This window comes from Plectropomus leopardus, chromosome 17 (genome assembly GCF_026936395.1).
Source record: "Plectropomus leopardus strain MGB_pleo_1.0 chromosome 17, ASM2693639v1, whole genome shotgun sequence".
Classification (NCBI taxonomy): domain Eukaryota; kingdom Metazoa; phylum Chordata; class Actinopteri; order Perciformes; family Serranidae; genus Plectropomus; species Plectropomus leopardus.
The window spans coordinates 23,697,473-23,720,642 of record NC_142192.1 but is presented as its reverse complement, the minus strand read 5'-3'; the positions used below and the strand labels follow the sequence as shown (position 1 = coordinate 23,720,642).

Here is a 23,170-nt window from a genome sequence, read left to right as displayed (position 1 = left end):
ACGAAACCACAAAAAATGCTAACTCCTGCTAGCATCTGGCTTTTTAATGCAATGAGAATGCGTACGATTGACATTCATACCCGGGTCAAATGACTGCAGTAGACACGGGTTTTTATGGCCTCCAGCTCCGATCGGCATTGATGGGAATACAACACCTGAGTAAACGCCGTAATTTCAGCTCCTTAACTGGCGAGATACGATGATGCGCCATCACTAATTACCGTTTGTCTCCTCCTAAGCAGCACTAAAACACAGATACAGATACATCTGTGCCGAGTTTGAAGGAGAGACTGAAAAAATAAGAAATATGTGAAGAGAGAAAAACCACTGAAAAAATTTCAAAGACCCCTGTTCCTGTCTGTTTACCTGTTCTCCTGCCTGTCCATGATGTAAGACAGACACACCAACAAACAAACCACATATACAAGCTGACAGAAAGGCAGACTTGTGTGATGCAACGGTAAGTTCACTGGCAGTGGGAATATACTCTATCGCTTATATTTAGCGGGTAAAGAGCGGTTTGAAAAACTCCTGTGCACATGCTAATTTTGTCAGAAAAGGGGTATAATACAAAGCAATAAAATACTCAGGAGAGAGCATTAGACATGTTGACTACGTATTTTAATGCTGTACATCCCTGTTGTCCTGCAGGTGATGTCCCAAGCAGAGGGCCAACAGAAGAACCTGGTCCAGTCCATCGACTCTCTGCCCACCAGAGGCCCGCTCTCCTGTCTGGACCAGGACCTCCTGCTGCTCAAAGCCACGTCGGCCGCCACGCTCAGCTGCCTGGGAGAGTGCCTGAACATCCTCCAGCAGACCCAGAGCCACAGCCAGGCCCCGCCTCAGACCCAGGCCTCCCAGTGCAACTACGCCGCCCACGGAGCCCCCTCCGGTGAGTCCGCCCCTGGCCCCGTTCCAGTGCTGCTACTGGAGCCCCCAACCCCTCCATCTCCCCCACCCCTCTTGTCTTTCCAGTCCCCTCCTCCTCCAGAGCCCAGCACCAGCGGCAAGGGCCAGCTGGGGCAGCTGGACTGTGGCTCTTGTCCCTGCCTGATGGGTACCATGAACTTCAGTGTTTGTAGCAAATGTTGTTGAATGTCACATTTGTGTGTTAATTGTTTTATTTTTGTTCCTTTTCTGTTTTTTGTCATAGTTTGTAGTTGCTAGCGTTGTTCTGTTGTTTTCAACTCATTATTGTGTCTTTTCAATGTCGTCAGTTGCATTGAAATGCTGATATTTCCTCAAAATGGTTGTGCCAAGTACAAGCATGAATGTGAAGAGTGTATGATTTTATTGTCAACATTGTTTTCAGAATCCTCGAAAGCATTTCAGACTGTCTGCCTACATGCATGTCAGGAAAAAAATGTGTGAATGAGTTTAATATAATGACTAATACTATGCACTTCTAAATCTCCTCAAAGGATTAAGTCTTTGCCAAAGGAATCCACACTGGTGCCTAAAATGTCAGACCTCTGCCATGTTAACCCTCTCTGTGCCAGATCACTATGGATCCAATAAAGTTGTTTCAATTTAAACCATTTGCAGACTGAGGGTGGTTCTATTGGCATAACACCAAACATAAGCAGCAGGGAACAGTTCCAGAAGGTAGATGGGACAAGGATTAACTGTCTTAAAATGATGTAAACATTGTGGACTAATCCTGTTTTACAAAGCGCAGAGGAATATTTCTAATCCATTTACAGTCTCCAAGTTAATGTAGAATAACACTGTAAATGTTTTCTCCAGGAAAGAAAAGTAGAACTGATTTACAGTAATAGTTCACTGAAAATCTACGGAGCACCAAACACTCACTTTAGGCTTGAAAGATGGCTCTGAAATGTATAGCCGGCTTCTTTTGTGTAAGATAGCAGTCAGTTTGGATTCACAGCAGTTATAGTGGAAACCAATGGCCGCCCATAAATCAATGCTAAACAAATTTTTCCTTAGAAATGTCTCAAACACATGCAACATAATCCACTTTTCTACTGTTGACAGTGTTGACAGTAGACAATCTTGCTTCAAGGTCCATTTAGTAGCTGTTCTGGACCTGTTATGGAAATACAGATTTCAATATGAACTTACTTAATGGTACTAAATGGTTAACGAAGCACAAACTGTACTTCTTCCTTATTGGCAAAACAAGAAATTTTTTGAGGTGTATTCAAGAAGTGGCTTGTGCTGTAAAAGTTGTTTGGGAAGTTTCTGTGGATGTTTTTTTTCACGCAAGAATTGTTAGTTCCTGTTTCAGAAGTGAAAGTGAAAGTTAAAGCCAACCCCTGATTCACTCATGTTTTGGAACAAGTGTTGTGTGCTTTTGCCTTTCTATATTTGTGTTTTCACTGACCATGATGATTGTTGTAGCTTCCTCTTGAATATGTGCTGCTTACGGCCTGGCAATCTGGTCGCTACCTTTTCCTATAAAGTCCTGACCTCACCTGCGTGCTGTCCCCGGGAACATCAGAACTCAGCAGAACAAGAAGAAAATAAAAAAGTACAGAGGGCAGAGTCTCTGCCGAAAAATACACCGCCACATCAGATTGAACCACAGCAACTTTTTCAAGCCATGTTTTAACAGGAAGTTTTTTGATTTGAACTGGACTTTACAGATCGGAAGACCTTAAACATCTCCAAGGAACTCAGTGTAGCACCACTGCACCTTCTCATCGAAAGAAGTCATTTCAGAGCACCTTACCACAGCCACGCCATTCGATGATAACTCAAAAGCTTTGCAATTTAGCATCGCGAAGGTCTTCAGATTTTACCGCCCAAATTTGAGGTTCATCTGGAGGAGTTTGTTGAAGGACAATGCCGGGAAGCCAAGAAAAATGCCCTAAAAATGAAATGTTAATTTCAAATGGCTGTCTTCCTGTTGGGTTTAGGATGTGGCACCAGAGAACTTTCTTTATGTCGTGGGATGTTGCATGTGCCTCCGAATTTTCCTACATCTTTGGTTATGGAGGTATTCCAGGCACATCAAACAGGGAGGAAAACCTGGGGCAGACCCAGGAGATGCTGAAGGGATGACATATCCCATCTAGCTTGGGAACACCTCAGTATCCCCCAAAAACGGTTAACGGACAAGGTTAAGGAGAAGGATATATGGGCTACCTTACGTAACTTGCTGCCTACAAGTCCAAATCCTGGATAAGCAGCCGGAAGTAGATGGTTTAGATATAAGTTTTTGCTGTGACTTCTCGTTGGAATCCATTGTAACTGCTGTGAATCCAAACTTACATCAGCTGCTGTCTCTTAAGCCGAACAGGTGCATGTTTTTGGTGGAATATTTAAGGCAAGAAGTTCTGGTCCACCTTCATCTATGATTTTGGGTTGATCTTTTTGGTGTTTGGGGTTTGGGTAGATCCCTGGCAATCAGCCGGTCCTTACAGTTTGTTGGTCTTCTCTTTGCGCCAACAGTCACGCTGCCCTGTACCTGTTCATCAGATAGGGGGTGGTGTGGAGTGGGACCACCGGGCCGCAAGTACAAACCTCTTTCCTTCCGCTGCCTGGCTGACAAGTCCTGTGGGGGTCCAGCTGCTCCCCGCTTCCGGCATGTACCCCCCACACCTCAATGACGAGTCTTTAGTTAGGATCCTCGGTTTTTGCCGAGCGATGGGTAGTGTGGCTCACCGGCATGAGCAGCATCCAGGTTTGATGCAGCTGATAACAGGAGTGGCTGGCTGGTCGGTTGGTTGGTTGAATGGTTTTGTAACGCCCACATGGGGAAAGCTTTGCCACTGCATGGGCAAGAAAAACCTTGGTAGGGAGCCGAGCATGAGGTTGGACTGAGTTTGGCTGGCACGTCCCTCCAGGCTCCTATTACTACAAAACCAGCTTGTCGAGTCAGCTCTCGCAAAGACAGTCAAGGAAGGATCTTCCCCACCAAAAACCTGCCAGTCACAAACCAGACAGCTTATTATCAGCTGTTCACAGAGGACCTCTGCTGCTCCCCTCTGTCACTGCCATAAAGAGCTTGAAGCCTAACCCTTTGTCTCTTCCACCCCACACCGCAGAACTTTTTCCTTTAAGGAAATGTATAATCCATAAAGGAAATTTACTTTGCAAACTCGCCCCCTCCCAGCTTAACATAATGACAGAAACATTTTGAACTAAAATTAAAAGGAAAATGAGGAACCTGTAGGACAGGGATACTCAACTTGCTTTGCTTGGGGGCCACTTTTACACAATAACAGGAGGCCAGGGGCCAGTCCCAGTCGCCTCATACATGACTTCAGGATTTTAGGACATTTCAAGGACTTTAGAAAGTTCCAAGGAATTTCATAGGGTTTTAGGACATTTCTAGGATTTTAGCACATTTCTAGGATTTTATCATGTTTCAAGGATTTTAGGACATTTCGACAATAATAGGACATTTCTAGGATTTTAGCATGTTGAAAGATTTTGGGACATTTAGGATTTTAGGACGTTTCTAGGATTTTAAAACATTTCTCACATTTTAGGATGTTCCTGGGATTTTAGGACATTTCTAGGATTTTAGCACTTTTTCACTATTTCTAATATTTTAGGATGTTTCTTGGATTTTAGCACATTTCTAGGATTTCAAGATATTTCAAGGATTTTAAGACATTTCTAGGGTTTTTGGATGTTTCTATTATTGTAGGACATTTCTAGGGTTTTGGGACATTTCTAGTGTGGGGGATCCTCCACTGGCACTTTTTTCAAGCTCATTTTGATGTTGTTTGATATACTCTGGCATCTAATGTATACTAAAAGTATAAAAACAATCCCCGGTGTGAATTAGAAAATGGTTGGGGGGGCCACCTGGCACCCTACTGGGGACCAGATTTGGCTCGCAGGCTGTAAGTTGAGTATCACTGGTTTAGGGTGAGAGCACCACAAAATCTGATGTCACGGCCCAGAAATGGAAGGTAAAGCCATTGGAAACATCTACTGCATGAATGTTTGTCTCCACTGTTTGATCTGCGACAGCCTTTTGATTCACCTGCATGCCTCAATCCAATGGCCCACACATCCCCCCTTGCTCACTGAGTGTTTCTACTTCTGGTGCTTCATTGTGACATCTCAGAGAAATAACCTGTCATAAATTGTGTTTGTAAACCAGCTACTATTTCCAGAAATGTCCCCCCCTAAAACTCTATCTTGAAATGAACTCTCAGGATCCGATTAACCTCCAAATATCTCGAGAATGACCTTTTCAAAAAATTCAATTTTCACTGTATTTACACCTCACTCACACTTCACTCGCCTTCGAGCAGAGCCGCCCCCTGCTTGTGTCTCCATCGTATATCGTTGGAGGAAGTTCACTAACACTTTTCAGGTCCCTGTCAGTCAAACTGTCAGTTGACCGAAGCGGCAGACCGGCCTGAGGGCTATTTCAGCTCATTTTGTCGAGACAGACTCGCCTCAGGCTCTCCAGCATGCCGACCTGTGTCAGCACAGCTTGCCTCTCACTAATGGATATCAAAGAACGGCCTCTTGGTGCATTAGACTTTTAACTCAGTTTGAGCGTTGGGGCCTGAGAGAACATGGTACCGCTCCATTAACAGTACTTTGAAACGTGATCCACTACTGTGATGTATATAAAAAGCTTTTGAATGTGGAAACTTGCCGTTTGGTTATATTTTGTTTTTCTGTGAGTGACAGTTGATCACATTATCTTTAGATGAGTTTCTGATGAGTCTGTTTATACAGGAAATGGTATCAGACCAGTGCAATATCTCTGCATTAGACAGAGATTTGATGAAGCAGATTGTTTGCAGGCTGTCAGAGGCGGTGACTGAATTTGATGTCTGTGTTTGAGGCTGAAACTATTGTCTTTCCCCATCAGACTTAGCTAGACTTCCCTTTAGTGTTGCAGATATTAGCATTCTTACATTGTAAACTAAAATAGAAGTTACAAGTCCTCCAACCCATCCGACCACACAGGTCGTATATTTCTACCTCTAAATTCAAATTACAGGAGCTTGCACTTAGCTATGGATGGCAGAATAGGCTGCTAACAGTCACAGTTTGAAATATGTGGGTAATGTAATGAAACAGTTGCAGTAGAGTGCTGCAGGAATTAGTGTTTCACCTCAGAAACTAGTTAGTATTTTAGCATTTCTTGTTCCCTTGTTTTGAAATCAATGTATTTTTGCTTTGATGGCCAACACAAGCTTAAGAGACTTTAATGTTTTGTTCTAATGGCATAAAACATGTCCGCAAACTGAACACTGAAACTTTTATGTCTTTTTGTTAAAAAAAAGACCATCACTAAAGAAGTGGCTAAATGAGACTCCAGAACGTCATCACGCAGCAGACGGCTTCACAGGCTTATTGGGATGATGACGTAAAGTCATACGACTGACGTATACTTTGTTTAGGGCCTGGTATTAGGTTTTTACTTCTGGTGATTTCATTTCAGCTCCTAAAATCCTGAAATGGGTGTTAATTGGTGAAGATTATCTTGCTAAACAAAACTTGTAAGAATCATAAACGTTTGTTTGCCATAGATCTTATTTTCTGCAATAATCCAAAATCTAGCGTAAATATCCCATAGGCTGTTTGACAAGGGAACCAGGGTGACACTAACTTCCAGTTTGGCCAACAAATAAACGTCGCCATGAATACCGATCTCTTGGATGAAAGTCCTGTGCTTGTTTTACCCATTCACCACCTCTCCCTCTCACCTTAAGCATAAGCAGACTTTGTTGCTCTTTATATTCGTCTGACTTCTTTTTTGTGCCTGTAATAATTACTACGGCCGCTAGAAGTCGCCACCTAACAAAACAAAACAAAAACATAAACATAGGTCGTAATTTTTGCCTGTGAAAACAACCTATGTGATTGTCCTTCACATAGCATATCAGCATTTATATTGTGAGCATGTTAGCATGCTGAAAAAGAAACAATCGTCAAATGTGACCCCACAACACTGACTAAAAGACATTTAAAGAGGTTTTGCATAACAGTTTAAACTTTGGCCTCAATAAAGTTCAGTCATCACCTCTGACAGTCAGTGCCCTGCAGGTGCGGACAGTCAAGGTTGAGTACTCTCAGGTTATATATTGAATTTTAAATGCCTTTTAAATAACTTGCATGAAATAGTTTCAAGTCTCAGTTACAGCACGAGGCAGACAGCACAGGATGTAGATTTATAACATTTCTGCAGAGCAGTTTATTGTTTGTGGCTCTGAGTCAAAATGAATCATCATTTCTTTATGTGTGACCTTAGCTGAGTCAATACAGCAGTCCAGGGCTATAACAATGATCAAATATTAAATTTTAACACACACACACACAATTTCCTGACGTCTGGCCTCTGTCAATAACACACCCTCAGTTCAGTGTGAGAACCTTAATATTGAAAAAGACACAGTGTGTGATGAGTTGTCTCCTGATTCACTTCTTTTATTCTTGCTATCAGTTTCATTCAACCCAAAATCCAGCATTAATAAACACAAATTCAACAGTATAGATCAGACAATAAACGCCGTGTGTCTCCTCCTCACTATTGTTAACTAACCTTGTCGTGTTTCAGATGGTGTTCCTGTGTGGACTGTACCAAAGTCACCCTCAGGGGAGCAGTTGAAGAACGGAGGTCTGACTCCTCTGCGATCAGCCGAGCCCTCTCCGGCACTCAGGAAAAGGAGTCTATCCCATGGTGCTGAGGTGAGAAACATTACGTCACGTTATATATCACCTCGCTCTTTCTGCTTTTCCCCTGTCGTCTTGGTGTGTCAGAGATCTGAGGTTAGAGCGTCTCGCATGTGGGAATCAGACCGCTGTGGGGCTGCTGAATTAACCCAGGAGATACTGAAACTGAAATATCGTCCTCTGTGATTTCTGTGTGTGTTTCTGACAGTTCCTGCACAGCCGGTTACAGACAGATGCTGGTTGGATGGTTGTGGAGAAAATTGTTCACTCTTTGTCTGGTGTTATTGTCGAGGTTCTAGGTTCTTGTAGTAAGACGTGACAGCGGGACATGGAGAATTTGTTTGCTTTATTCGATAATGACATGAGGAAAACATGAGGACGGAGAACAATATGACACGCAGCAAAGGTCACCAGCTGGATTTGAATCTGAGTGATATGATGTATAAGAAGCTTCAGAAATATAAGAAATGTGAACACTAGCAACAAGTAACTAACATGTTTACGAAATGTCATCATTTTTTCATGAATTTATTCTATTGGTCTTCTCTACGTCTGTCAGTGGGTTTTACCATTTTCAACCAATGAAATGTATTCAAAAAAGCTTGTGACTAAACCTCTCATCTCCATTGGATCATTTTAAAAACACAGTGATTTTTCTAATTCCTGAAAAATAGCATTTTGGAGATAGGAGGTTTGTGCCCGACAGCAGCGATACGATGGGTAAAATAAGTCCAAGGGTGCTCACGGAGGCAAGAGATGTAATGAAAGCTTGTCAGATTTGAAAACGGAATAGCATAGCAGCCGGCTGGTAACAAACAATCTTGAATTAGTTTATCGGTAAGCTAAAATATGTTTCTGAAACATTTAGTTTCAACGTTTGATCTCAGTTTTTTTCAGCCTATATTTTTACAACACATGAAAAAGTATGGTGTCCTCTTCCTGTTCACAATTCTCATATTACAGCTAAACAGTGCACCAAAATATATTTCTGAAGACATTTTAGGGGAAAAATAGACTCTTGGTTTATATTGTTCAGTGCTGCCTGGTTTTACACTTTGATCTGAATATTGCAAAGAGAGGGCAGCTCTCTCTCTCAGTCTGCTGGTATCTCTTCTGGTTTGTTTTGCGGGCGTATGAATATGTGGAAGCACCAGCTGTAGTTTGAGCGACAGCCTAAGTGAAATGTAAGATGCAACCTTGTCATCCAGCTGAGAGATGAGCAGGGAGACCTGGAGGCTGGTGTGATTGAAGGAGGTTTACCACAGTTTATTTACACATACGACCAACATTTGATATAAAGCTGGTTGGAAATTGGCAAAGTGTCCCTTTAAGTGTTCATTTGTAAAGAAAATTTGCTTAAAAAAAACGGAGCAAATTAATCTGGTTTCTTTTTATAAAACATTGGAAAGAAGGCAGTGAGCAACTTAACAACACATTGCTTAAAAACAAAACAAGAAATTGGTAAAAAGTTGCTAGAAATTTACTTGAAAATAATTTAAAAACAAGTATAAAAACAAACAGGAAAATGACTAAAAAAAAAAACGTCAGATTTTTTTTTCTGTAGCACAATTTGAAACACACAATTGATTAATGATTATAAAACCTTTTAATAATATAAATATTTTTCTGTAGTTATTTGAAAATTTTGTAATCATTTTTTAAAACTAATTTTCAGTGAATTTTCTGGTAATTTTCTTCATCATCTTTGACTAATTGTTTTGTAATTTGTTGGACAATCCTTGCCAGGTTGGATATTTTTTCCCATGTTTTCAGTTAGGTTTCAACAGGTTAAATAGCTTGTGAAAGGCCGCCCAAAAAAGCAGATGTCCAAACAGGTTTTTAAAGGGTTAAACCACTGAAAATACATTGGATTGCATGAAAACTTCTTTGTGACAAAGCTGAAAACAGGCCTGGTTTTTTGTCAGTCCATGAGGACTGGACTAGGAATGCATTTTGTATCTTGTATGTTTAAGGAAATTTTCAGATTCTGAGAGTCAGCAACTGACAAGCATTAAAAATATGATTTTTGTATTCATAAAATTAAACCCAGCTCACCAGCAAAAAGCACATAGACAGACATAATGTGAGAAATCAAAGAACATTGAATGTTTTTGCATGAAAAAAAAGTTGCTGATCAGCAGCTAAAGCTCATGTCAGACATTCAGAAAGCCCTTGAAACCAAGAAAGACTTTTTCAAAACTACATTTTTTAAATGTCTTTGCCATTTTCTAAAAACAATGAAGCTGACTAAAAATGTACTATGATGGTTTATTGGTCTTTTCAAGGCTGTGTTGGTTGATTCTCTTGTCGTAGTTACGTAAATTAAAGCAAAGGCCTCCTTGCAAGATGAGAACAGGTATGAAAAATGTGAATGAAATATCAACTCTTTTATTTCATTCCAGTGAGCTCAAAAACAAATCTGTGCCTGTGATGATGTTGATTGGCTGGTTGTCTGGTTTCCTGCCCCACTTTCTTTTCATTTTCTCATGTTTGCCCTTGTTGCCCGGCGAGGGAAGCACTCATCGCTTCTGAAAGTTTTAACAGAGCTGCTGTCAAATAAGTGGGTCACACAGTATAGAGCTGGAACTGAGCCGATCCCAGGAGGGGGCTTCATGAATTCCTGCCCGCTGCAGAGCGGGGCTTTCTGACTGTCCGCTGGACCACCCTGTGTCAGTGACAGGAAATACAGGCCCGTGACACTGATGGAAATAATATAAATATGTGCCAGCTGGATGGAGAGAAAGTGGCCCGGGCGAAAGTGTGAGGCTTAGAGGGCTCTGCTTTCTGTCCCAAATGGAGAGCAGATATCTTAGTGCTGATTATTAACTTCAAAAGGAAACCGTCTACCATACATTTTATATTTTTTAATCTTTTAACCCCTTAGTGTATAAATGTTAGATTTGATTTTCTCAGAATCAAACAGCAAGAACATGTTTCTAGACTTACTGGACTTTGTGTCAAGTTAAACGATTTGTAAACCCAATAGAAGAAAATGCCAGGATATCTCTCTCTCTCTGAAATTTGAATCCTCTATGTTTGCCACAATACATTTTAAAATCAGCAAGCTGCAATTTAGGGAATGTGAGCCAACCCCCATTAACAGTGTTTGGTCTGTCAGCACTGTTGCCGTTGTTAGTACTGTACTGCTAGCCACCACTATCATATTCACAAAAGTAATTACGTCAAATTAGTTGTCCGTTACGCCAGTAAGAAAGAGGTGTCATCAGTAAAAGAAACAACGTCATTAAGAGTAAAAGTTAAAGACAGCAAAACTCAATTAGCCTGAAAAAAAAAACTTTTAATGTTCCAGTAAAAAAGTAACAAATTGCAACAGTATGGAACGCTGCCAGTAGGGGTTGCTATAGCAACAGTGTTCGTTTAGAGATTGGTTGTTTACGTTAGCATCGTGTAAACATCAGGGTCACTTTTCTGTGACACCCCTGTCGCATGAATCACATCGATCCTCTGTCATCCTATTATTCAAACGGCACAATAATGGCACCCTCGGCTGAGAATAACAAGATAAAGATTAATGGGCCAAGTGTCATCTCGGCGGCGTTTACCACCACGCCCGCTCATAATGGCCCTTTTGTCAAATGTTAAACTTGTGTGATTATGTGTCATAAGTCTCTGTTGTTATAATGGGCTGACAATCGTTTAAATCTAACCACAAAATGAGGTACAGGGAAGAGAGGGACATTTTACCCTTCATGGGAGCAGTGAAGCAGCACCCTGCCTCACCGCCACGAGGGATTTGACCGTGCTGGCAGCAGTCTAATCTGGAGGCACAGAGATGTAATTTGTCATGTTAATGATCATTTTCTATTGACATATGAGTGTAAAATGGGCATTATGGTGCTGCAGTGTCAACCCATTTACGGCTAATTGTCAAGCTGTTCAACATACTTCATGGTGCACAATTAAGAGCAGAGAAGGGAGGGTGGCTCATGATGGCGATTTGGCAGCTTTAAAGACATTTCAGGCAGTGTTATGGCAGTTATGATTCAGAGGGCCTGAGCCAACCATCTGCACTGACGTTCCTGCCACTGTCGGTATGTTTCTGCCCACTGTCCAAGAGCCCTGTCAGGATACTGTGCTCCAGTAATGCAGAACGTCATAATGTCATAAATTAAGAAAACAGGCACTAAGGAAACTATAGAAATGACCATCAGGGGCTTTCTGTGGCGGCCAAGAAGGGGCATGCAGCAAAATGAGGAAGACCTACTTTTGCATTTCTCTTACAAAACGTTTACATTAACTTAAGAAACACTTTGCTCGTGTCACACAGGATTTAAGAATTAAGCTGTTACCCCCACACATTTTAATTAACCAGAAAAAGGAGATGCAAAAAGCCCGACCACTTCTTCCATACAAGAGCAACACACACAGACTTTCTAGGGGTTCTGTGTCTCTTCGTAGTTGTTTTGTGTCTCTGTGAGGGTGTTTTGTGTTGCTTGTGGTCATTTAATGTCTCTTTTGGTCGTTTTGCATCACTTTGAGTTAATTTTGTGTCCTCTTTGGTCATTTTGTGTCTTCTTGAAGTCATTTTGTGTCTTTTAGTTGTGTGTGTCTTTGATGTAATTTTGTGTTGTCTTTGGTCATTTAGCCTTTTTCTAGTCATTTTGTGTCTCTTTGAGGTTGTTTTGTCTCTCTTTTGGTCATTTTGTAGTCACTTTGGGTTTCTTAGTTATTGTGTGTCCCTCTGTGGTAATTTTGTGTCATCTTTGAGTCTTCATATAGTCATTTTGTGCCCCTTTGCAGTTGTTTTGTATCTCCTTGATGTAATTTTGTGTCCTATTTGGTCATTTTGTGTCACTTTGTAGTCCATGTATTTCTCTTTATAGTCATTTTGTGTCTCTTTGAGGTCATTTTGCATCTCTTTGTTGTTATTTTGTGTCTCTTTGATATAATTTTGGGTCCTGTTTGGTCGTTTTGTGTCTATTTCTTGTTGTTTCGTCCCTTTTGTTGTTGTTTTGTGCCTCTTTGCAGCTCATTTGCATCTTGTTGTGGTCATTTTGAGTCTCTTAACTCTGAAGTTGATTGACATTTTGAAGGTGAAGGTCGGAGGGGCCCCTGACACCTTGACTGCAAAATTAACCCATAGACTGATATGTGTAACTAGTCAAAAATACTCTTGGCAGTCGATTTATGGTTAACTGTTGATGTCCCTTGCTTGAAACGGGCAACAGTTTGCTAACATGTTCACCATATCAACTTTATAAGATAAAAGTTGTGTTTAAAGCTTGTTGTTCCGCCCCCCCAAAATAAACTTATTCAAGTTAAACTCAGCAGTTTAGCATGTATTAAATACGCTATCATGAGACTCCTCATAACTTTTAATTTAGTCTTACATTAGAATTAAATCAAAATCCACAAAAGAAAATAATTCATGCCATCAGCCTTTGGCTTTTTCAAAAAATTGTCTTTATACAGTAAAGTTCGCTACTGTGTAAACAGTGTCAGTAGGTGGTCCGCAAACAGTTTTGACTTCATGTAGAGAGTTGAAATTGTATTTTCTGAAACACACAGTACCATATATAACTGTTTTTTTAATTAAAACCCATGCAGACTTTCTATTTTATCATTACAAACTGTAGAAAAGAAAAGCAGACTTCTGATTTTGCAATGGCACATATAAATTTAAGCTTTTTTTGCCCCTCGTCATTGCTCTGTAATACTGTGCTACTGCTGCCTGTCTCTCGGCTCTGCCCTGCAGCCCGAACCAGATTTCATTAGAGTCTTCAAAGACATTCTGGCCGGCGTTTGAAGAAGAAGGCCAGAGAGACGGAAGAGAGGCAGTGCAGATTGCCAGAAAGCTTTAGTCCAGGTTGACACTTGACGTTTATTCACTTTTTGATGGGATTCAGGACTGTCCTCCATCTGATTACTGTCTCCCAGTCACAGTGATTGAAAGTTTTGTGTTGATATGGAGGAAATGAGAAGGTAGAGATTTTTCCCGAGCTGATCGTATCAAATCTCTGCACAGGGGCGGATTATGAAACAATGGGCCCCCTGGGGACAGAACATGCAGAAGGCCCCCACCAACTGTTCTACATAGGAGCAAAACACACAGACAGTGCTGGTTTTTGTTTCTTTTTGTTGTTGTTTTGGCTCTGGTGATTTGTGTCTCTGAAGTAATTTTAGTGGTGTATTTGTGTCAATTTGGGTCATTTTGTTACTTTTTGTAGTTCTTGTATCTATTTGTAATTATCTTCAAGCTGTTTGTTGTTTTTGGGGGGGTTGTTTTGTTTCTCTTTTTAGTCGTTTTGTGGCTCTGTAGTATCTTTGCATCTCTTTCTAGTCATTTTGTGGTCCTCCTTGTGGTCGTCGGGTGTGTCTTTGTAGTCATTCTGCAACCCTTTGTAGTTACTTTACATCTCTTTGGGGTCATTTTATATCTCACTGAAGTCATTTTGTGTCTCTTTTGGGTATATTTGCAGTTTTTTGGGGTCATTTTGTGTCTTGTTGAAGTTGTTCTACATCTCTTTGGAGTTCCTTTGCATCTCTTTTAAAGTCAATTCGTGTCTCTTTGAGGTATATTTTTGGTCATTTTGTGTGTCTTGTAGTTGTTCTGTGTCTCTTTGCAGTTCCTTTCATGTCTTTGCTGTTGTTTCACATCTCTTTAAAATGACAAATTTTATCTTTATAGTTGTGTCTTTTTTGGTTATTTTCTTTATCTTTTTATTTCCATTATATTTCTTTATGGTCATTTTGTGTCTCTTTGCAGTCGTTCTGCATGTCTTTTACCTCCTTTTGCATATTTTTTCTGTTGTTTTGCATTTATTTTAAGCTCAATTTGTGAGTCTTTGAAGTATTTTTGCAATTCTTTGTGGTACTTAGTGGATAATACTCATTCTTTTGAGTAACTTTTTGCAGGTTAATGCCAGCAGGGGGCCTGACTCTCCGGCCCTTGAGGCCTGTGTCTTATGTACCTTTCAATTATCCATCTACAAAAGGTGATGTTTAGACAGTGAAGGACAGAGATTTGAGAGATGATCTTGGGACGATAATTTATGTAATGTGTTGTTTGGCACAGTAAATTTAGATCTGGTGAGATTGTCATTTTGCCATCTTGTGGCAGGGAAACACGATGCACATAGAGTTAACTGCACAGTGCTTTGGGTGATTGAATCAGGAGGTTTCTGATCTTGAGATTGATATTTGTTCTCAGCAACTCACAACAGAAACAAGGGAAAGTACTTGCATTGTTTAGGGTTTTTAAGGAAATGTTCTTGTTTAGCTCCGGTTTCAGTTCTCATTGCTCAAATGTCACCCCACCTTAAATGATGGACAAAATTTCCTGTTCCAGTCCTGCTCAAGGTCAGTTCCTGATCTAATCTTCAATTTCTAATCTTGGTCGTTTGCCAGTTTCCCTGTAATCTCATGAGTAGTCCAGAGTGCAGGGAGGAAAATACATTACCCCAGAATAATAAAGGTTTGCTATTTGAATTATGTAGCACCACAGTGGCGTTTGATATTCAGTCCTAGTACGCAGCCTGCAAGGGTAAGCACGGGGCCTCTGCGTGACTGTGGGAAAATGGAGGAAAAATTGCTAGCGCTTGCAGAAATCAAGTTCGGTTTATGCATTTGCAACAGCACCAGTGCACTCCCCTGCCACATATTAGACCTGTCCGATGTAATAGTATGGATATAAGCAGCTGCCAGAGAACAGGAAGTTAACAACAGACCTTCAGTCAGTTATGTATTAACAGAGGAAGGCGGTGTAGACGAGGAAATCTTCCTCCCTGTGCGTGCTGCTTGTTTGAGTGCTTTTATTCTCAATACCCAGGCTTATCAATTAAAGATTTTATTTGATATTTGCACCGTCTTTTTTTTAAAGATATTTTTCTATATAAAATAATGTAAATCCTCCATGAAGACAAAATGTGGGGAAAAAAATGAATTTAAGTTATAACAAAATAAGATGAATTGCATCCGACAATGTTTTTCTCCCTTTTCTTTCATCCTTTCCTGCATTTTGAGCTAAAAACCCTCCTCTCCTTCTTTCCATCTCTGTTTCTTCTTTATTCCAGCAGAGGGCGGCAAAGTCCTCTGATGTGCAGCTCTTCCTCTGTATGATTCACTCCAGTCACCTGTTGTACTGCCGGAGGGACATTTACACATGACCACTGATTGTAACACTTCAGCCAGGGGCGTACCTAGGAGGACGGGGGGCATTTACACCAGCAATAATAATCATGTTCAATCTAAATACAAGCATTGATAAACACATTTTATTTTGAACCACAAAATTCAGCATTGCTTATTAAAACAATAAAAGCAAACATTATTTATTGTTGCATAGTAGGATGTAGTCTGTTTCATAATGGAAATCCCCTCTCCTGAAAATAGTATATGCCTTTTTTGTTGTCTCAGTGTAGGAGCCAACAGGCCGACCACCACCTGTTAAGAGGATGATATGTGGCCCTAAAGTCTCTCTCACTTTACATGTATGAGTAAAGCAAATTCGGAAAGGGCTCATTTATTAGACCTTTTCAGGGGCTCAGCTGTTTCTTTAGGCGTGCCTGCTTTAACAGTGGCAATGACATCAGTGTCTAACAATCTTTGTAGCTGGCATATGTGGTCAACTTGCAACCATGGTGGACTTATTTGAACTAAATTAATATTTGTTTTGCTTCTGAACTCGCTCACTACAGTCCGCCAAACTAATATAAAGCGATTACATGCTGGCGCCTTAAGTCTTATTAACTGGCATAAAGGTCCCGTCAGTCCTGGAGTGAAAACATCAAAGAGCAGCAGGTCTGAGCTCAGTGTGGAAAATATCAACCCATGACTTACTCTCTGTAATCCACTCTCTTTATTGAAGTCTAGATTTAGATTAGGAGGCATGAAATGTCATATGCCTATTGAAAAATACCTCCTCCTTTGTCTCGCTCACTCTGTTCGTCAGATTCATACAAAGAAGTTATTCACTTGATTAAATGATTAGTTGATGGGTCCATAGAAGGTCACGAAATTTAAAAAAAAAAGCTTTTTAAAATCAGGCCATAAAAATATCATACATTGAAATGGATTTCTACATTCATTTAGTTTATTTTTTTTATTATTAGTGCTACTCATAAATATAAAAAATATTCATTAATTTTCAGAATGTTCACACTTTAAATGCCAGATTTTTGTTTATGGGTAAAGAATTTAAAATAAAATCAAAAAAAGAAAATTAACAAAATAGTTCAAATATTTGTTACTTGTATAATCATAATAACAAATTTTACCTTGTAAAAAGTGTAAAATCAGTTTCTGCCCACAGAAAAAAACAAAATTTCAACATCTGCATACCTGGAAATTATAGAATTTACTGGATAGATTTTATGCAAAATTATAAATTAATTTATTTGACTTTTTTGGGAATACAAGGTAAAAGCTATGTTCTTTGCCAATTAATCCCTTCCAAATGTGAGTATCAATTTTTCCCTTCTTGGTTGGATTTTGTTTTTATTTTGAAATATCAGACAAATATGTGTGTTATTACATTTCTTGTCAAATATGTCATCGCGGTTAAAAATCAGTGGAGCTATTTATTTCTCATTCAGGTAAACTCGAAGCGTAGTGACGTAGTCCCCCGTCACTGAATGCGTGTGCGCTCGTGCTGTCACGGGCACGCGCTTCCACTCAGGAAACTAATGTTTGTAAACACCGCACAGCTAACCGCTTGAGTACATTTCTCCGATTACTTCCGATACAATCTGGAGATATAAATCGGTGGCATTAGCTCCCGATATTAACGATACATAATCACAGCTTTACGTGAAGGGTTCGTCCTCACTCGGCGGCTCGAAATAAACGTTTACGTAATGTTTGAAGGATATGACAGTGCGGCGTTATGCTAGTTGCGGCTAATGTAACGTTAGCTCGCCTGCAGCTTTGAAGAGGAGATAAAGAGCCGGTTACAGATATCTTGGTAAGATAACGTTTTTGTAACTTTACGCCACACGTGTTTTTTAATTTCATTTTCAAACTTGTATTTAGCCGGAAGCGTAGTAGGCTAACGTGACAGCAGTTCAGGCAACTTTAGTCGGTGCAGTTCACATATGCGAGCGTCATATCACCAACATTAAGACAACACAGTGTTATTGTTTTGTGCTTGAGTCTCAAAATAAATTACTATTATTGTTTTAGTTTACTGATTGCTTCAGGATAACACCATCACCAAAAACAAGTAGCTTTTGTCAGGGGTGGTAATCATCAGAGGCTTCATAATACGATATTATCGTATATATATATATATATGTATATAATTAAAATGTCATATATCAATCTTTCAAAAGTCTTAAAAATGCTCAGACTTCAGAAATGGATTTTCAGATTTTTTTTTCTGATGTAGCACTGTAAAGTTAAGAACAACTTTTATTTATTTATTTAGTTATAGTTATCATTATTATTAGCATTTTAAATATATTCCTCTCGCATAAACCAACAAAAAAGTCATGTTTTATGTTATGATAAAAAATTTGTGCTAAATTGTCTCTTGTCTCTAAATTGTAAACAGCAATTGATTTTATTATTATGGGGCACCAAAAATGTAAATTGTATTTGCTATATTTGTAATTCATATAACTGTAAAGATAAAATACTACCACTCAAAATTTCGGAATACTATACTTGTGAACATCCACCCCCCGTATAAAAATAATACGGGGGTGGATGTTATCGAAAGTAAAATGTATTACCTCTATAGCAAATATAAAACAAAAATATAAAATGAGGTAACAGTAAGGTAGTAATCATAAGAACCTGCTTTCAGTGAGGTGCAAAATATAACAAAAATAGTAAACAGAAAGGTGCAAACCAACCAATAAAATACCATAAACAGGATACCAATATGAATGATAAATATGTTAAATATATATTTTTAGCTTTATTGCCCAGTTTAAAACATTTGTTAGAAAATGAATCAAAAATAAATTAAATTTACAGCATTACATTACTTTGATAAAAAAAAATTAAAATAGTTAAAATACTTGTATTTTTTAACAGGGTAACTAGTAATCTCTAACCTTTTACATTTCAAAAGTAACCTCGTCAATATTGCTTGTATCGTTGTTTAAGCATTGTCTGTGTGTGATTAAGTACCAAACCACTGAGTCTGCATCGGCTTTATTCTTATATCCCCTCATTAGCGCGCTGTGCTGATGAAACTGCTTGTTATAATTTAAACATGAGGCACCGAAACTCAGTAGCCCCACTTGCCTCATTTTTTAAAGGAAGTGGGAGAGATTTGCTCCAGAATCTCGAGTGTGATTTCTCATTCAAGACCATTCAAGTGGTGCATTTCTTATCCCGTGCTTCATTCGTGGGAGTTATGTGTCTTGTGTTGCATCTGGGTCACTTCCTCCTACCCCTTTTTTCATTCAAGCGTTGTATCTCCTGTTTTTGGTAACTGAGAAAAGACTTCACCGCCTGTGTCACCTCACACAACACTCATTCACAATTTTTGCCTCTGCCTCTGTGTGGTAATTGCGCGCTCTGCTTTACTATCATTTTACTGTAACTGAGTGTTTTTGTGATTTATGAGGTACAGTATAGGCGACACACTGAAAGTGGAACAAAAGGACATTTGGCCCTAATCTCAGACATGTCACCTTTTCCATCCCACTGTAGTTTGCACACTGTTATTTGGAAATAATATGAACACTTGTAGACTTTATATGAAATGACAGACATAAGGTAGAAATAAACTGCCGCCTGTTGATAAAACAGGAACAAACAGGAAGCCCTTAGAAGCTTTTCAGTATCTCCCTGGAAGATGACATTCAAAACACACCTGACATTTAACAGAGGAAGCGCACAGTTGTTACTGTAGTCGTGAACCTATCAATTTGATAAAATATCTTGCTCATCCAGGCAGAAATTCTTATTTGAATAAAGGATGAGTATAAAGTGCACAGACAGTGTCTGGCAGTTCAGAAAATGTTTGAATAAATGTCAAATCATTGGGCAGGAGACGTTTCTAAGTGATTTTAAAATGATTGTTAGTGTAACACACTCTGACATGGCTGGCAGAGGGTTTACTGAGAATGATGTGAAAGAAGAAACACATCCAGTCAGCTACAGTCTTGACAGAGAAAATGCAGTGTCATTAAAAGACTGTTCAGCCGAGACGCAAATACTTCAGTAGCGACGTGTTCAGTATTACAGATCTGTGCGGAAAGAAAGTTCAGTCCTGACATCGTGAGAAAATCCCCACGCCTGGCGGGTTTATTTTTTGAACTTTTGAAATTAAACATCTCAGTCTTCATGAGTTCATGATATCAAAAGAAATATATTCATTGCAGCCTCTTAAAAATTATAATCATGATTGGTCAGTACTGAGATAATTTAACATGAATTCTAATTAACTTTTGGAAACATGCATTTAATGAACTTTTAAAAAAGGAAGAAATTAAAAAAAAAATTTAAATTAGATTAGGTGGGAAAATAAAGTGAATATATTGATATCGGCATCGGTTATCGGCCAAAAACATTGTTATTTATAGACATTTCAGACATTGCCAAAAAAATTCACTATGATGCAACCTTAAAATATATAACATCTAATATATAAAGATAATCATGGCACCCGAGGACAAGAAGAGACCCCATGCTGTTGGCAGAAGAGCCGTGGACTGCGATTACTCTGAGCAGCACACATGGCTAGTAATTCACATTTAATATCATTCTCAGTTTTTCCCTGCTGGTCTGAATAAGTCGCTAAATTTGTTGCTGGTCCCATTAAAGAAAAAAAAATTAGTCACTAACAATTCTGTAAAGTTGTATATGTATACGATATCTGTGTTATCTTGTTTTTGTGTTGGAAGTCAAAATTGTTATTGAAAATAAAATTTTATTAATTGCTCAGCCCTAATATTTACACAGCAGCTAAATCTGGCTTTATGTTATTTAGTCTTGCTGGAATCTGTATATAACATTGATATTATGGCACGTAATGTATGGACAGCTACAGCATACACTTTTTGACTAATAATTTGGGCTACAGTCAACACAAATTTTTTTTATAGCGCAAAAATGTTTAAAACTGAGATAATGATAATGATTGATTGCAGGGTCCATATACAAAGGTCTGATTAATTGATCAAAAACAGTCAAATATTTTGAATCAGTTTTTATTAATTAAAGTTTAAAAAAAATCCCCATTTCCAACAATGCAAAACTTTTCATTTATTTTTTCTCAATTTGCAAAATATGTCATTGTAATTGAGGGAGCTGTGAGGATTTCCAAAGCTTTTCAAACACCCTCCCTCTGTTCTGACAGAGTATAGTGGCCCCTTAAGACTTCAGGGTTCAGGGCCAAGTTTAGCATCTAAGCAGGTGGAAACACAGCAGGAAACACATCCAACCAATTAAAATCTACTTTGATTCAGATGAAGACAGAAAATTTAATTAGCACAACAAAGATGTCCTCACTGCGCTGGCGATGACGAATAATTCAGATTACCATTTTGCTTTTTTCTTCTGTTGACTGTGCCCAAAGGAGCAAGAAGGAGGAGAAATCCACTTTACTCTAACATACACACTTCAAAGGTAGAGCTAGAAAGAGGACGCTTGACTTCAGACGGAGAACGATTTCATAGCAAAAGGTTCAGGAGTTGAGTCTCATACAGCTTCGATCTCCCCCGGTTCTTAGACGATACTTTCACCCAAAAAAAAAAAAAAAGCGGGTGAAGATGGAAGTGATGATGACAGGGGATGAGGAGGACGGCCGGTGATGGGGGACGAGCCCTCAAAGTTTAGCTCGTTCAAACCGAGAAGGTATGGAGTCTTTGAAGTGGGAGCAGGGGCAGACTTGCCCTATCGAAGCCTTCTGAAGACGCCCACGCTCTCCCCTGATGACATGCCAGAGAGAGATAGAAACAGAGAGAGGTAGACCACAAAAAAAAAACAGATACTGAGAACTATTCAGAGCAAGAGAGAGAAAAAAGAGCAGGAAGGAGGAGGCGGGGAAACCAATGCGAATGGATGAGGGAGACAGTTAAGGAGAAAGATGATGATGAAACAGAATAGCGGATGGCGTGAATAAGGAGATGAAGGAAGGGAGGGTGAATGGAAGAAACAATGACAGAGATGACAGCGCGAGGGCGGAGGAAGAGAGAGGAAGAATGAATCAAACATGAGACTGGAGTCAATTAAAAGGAGGACTGTCAGGCTGGAACAGATTGAGAGAGGACGACAGTTTCAGAGAGACAGAGATGGAAGGAGAGTGTTTGGTTGAAGAGAGAAGGATTGCAAAAAGAGAAAGAAGTGTGTCATACAGAGTCATACAGAGTCATACAGCCACCATGACTTCCTGAAAAAGAGGTGACTGCTTTCGGGATCTGCCAGGGGCTGCACGACTATTAAAAAAAAAAAAATCATCTGGATTCATGGGTCTACACAATTTCGTTTCTCAATGACGATGTTTCACTCGCTCATATTTCCTTGTGCATCCCTGTTCACTCTGTAAAAACCCAATGTTTCCTGTTTGGCTGCTTCATAATAAAAGCTTTTAAATTACAAAACAGGGACTTTTATGGCAAAAAAGAAAAGAATATCCGAATGCCATAATAGAAAGCCGAAAACCTAATAATTACCTAATACCCAAGTAGCAAAATATTTGGGTCCAGCACTAGAAATGAAACTGTCCACTGTTTTACAGCCACTTAAATCTCCGCAGGCCACTAGGCTAATTTACACAATGTAACTTGTAGGGCTGGACCCAAACATTCAGCTATTCAGGTATTTGTATATTCGATAGGTATTCAGTTTTCAATTTAGGTATTTGCATATGCTTTTTAGTTTTGTTTTTTTTTTTGCAGAGAGCGAATGCCATTTCAGTGTTTGTGATCCTGCTGCTGCACCTGTCACATACGCAGTGACGAGAACGATCATTTTACTCAACGTTTTTTAAATGTGTTTATTGACTGAGTGGGACCATTTCTGTGTCGGTGTGAGCAGCGCTGCAACGCAAACTATAAGCGATTTTGTGACGTTAGTTTCGTTAAAAGTTGTTCATGTGAGACGAAGAAATCTCCACTAACTGCTAGGCTAATTTATACAATATAAAACGCCATAGGCTTGCACTAATAACATTATTAACAACATTAATAAAATGCATTAACAGATTTTTCTGCAAAATGCCAAAAAATTGGTGCCAGCTGTGTTTTTGCACTTGACTAAAAATGCAGTTTATGTTTTTGTTACCACAATACCACATTTTAGCAAGAATCATGCAGCCCTCATTAAGCAAGCCCATATACACACTCCTACTGCGTTATACAAGCGGGAAAGGTGCAGGAAAAGTGGAGGTGGAGAAGGACGAATAAAAGCAGGGAAGCCATGTCAGAGCAGGACGGGAGGTAGGAGAGCGGGGGATGTATAAATGGAAAGAGATGCAGGGAACCACGGCAGAGGGATGATGGGAGGATGCGGAGGGGAAACGTCACTGGGACTTTCCCTGAGCTCTTCCCTCCCTCCTCCCTGTTTTTCAGAGTGGGTGGTGGGCAGAAAGACTCTCTCTGCAAGTCACGCACAGCAGCTCACCACCTCAACTCAGCCACAT

General features: G+C 39.6%; 1 protein-coding gene across 2 annotated transcripts in view; it reads left to right on the top strand.

Annotated features, from left to right (window-relative positions):
* Positions 1-23,170, top strand: part of osbpl10a (oxysterol binding protein-like 10a) — a 124,942-nt gene that overhangs the window by 58,771 nt on the left and 43,001 nt on the right. For both annotated transcript variants that reach the window (XM_088090543.1, XM_042506451.2), the window contains exons 6-7: positions 652-892; positions 7,499-7,629. In XM_088090543.1, the coding sequence (XP_087946669.1) occupies positions 652-892; positions 7,499-7,629 (372 nt within the window). The remainder of the gene's footprint in view (positions 1-651; positions 893-7,498; positions 7,630-23,170) is intronic.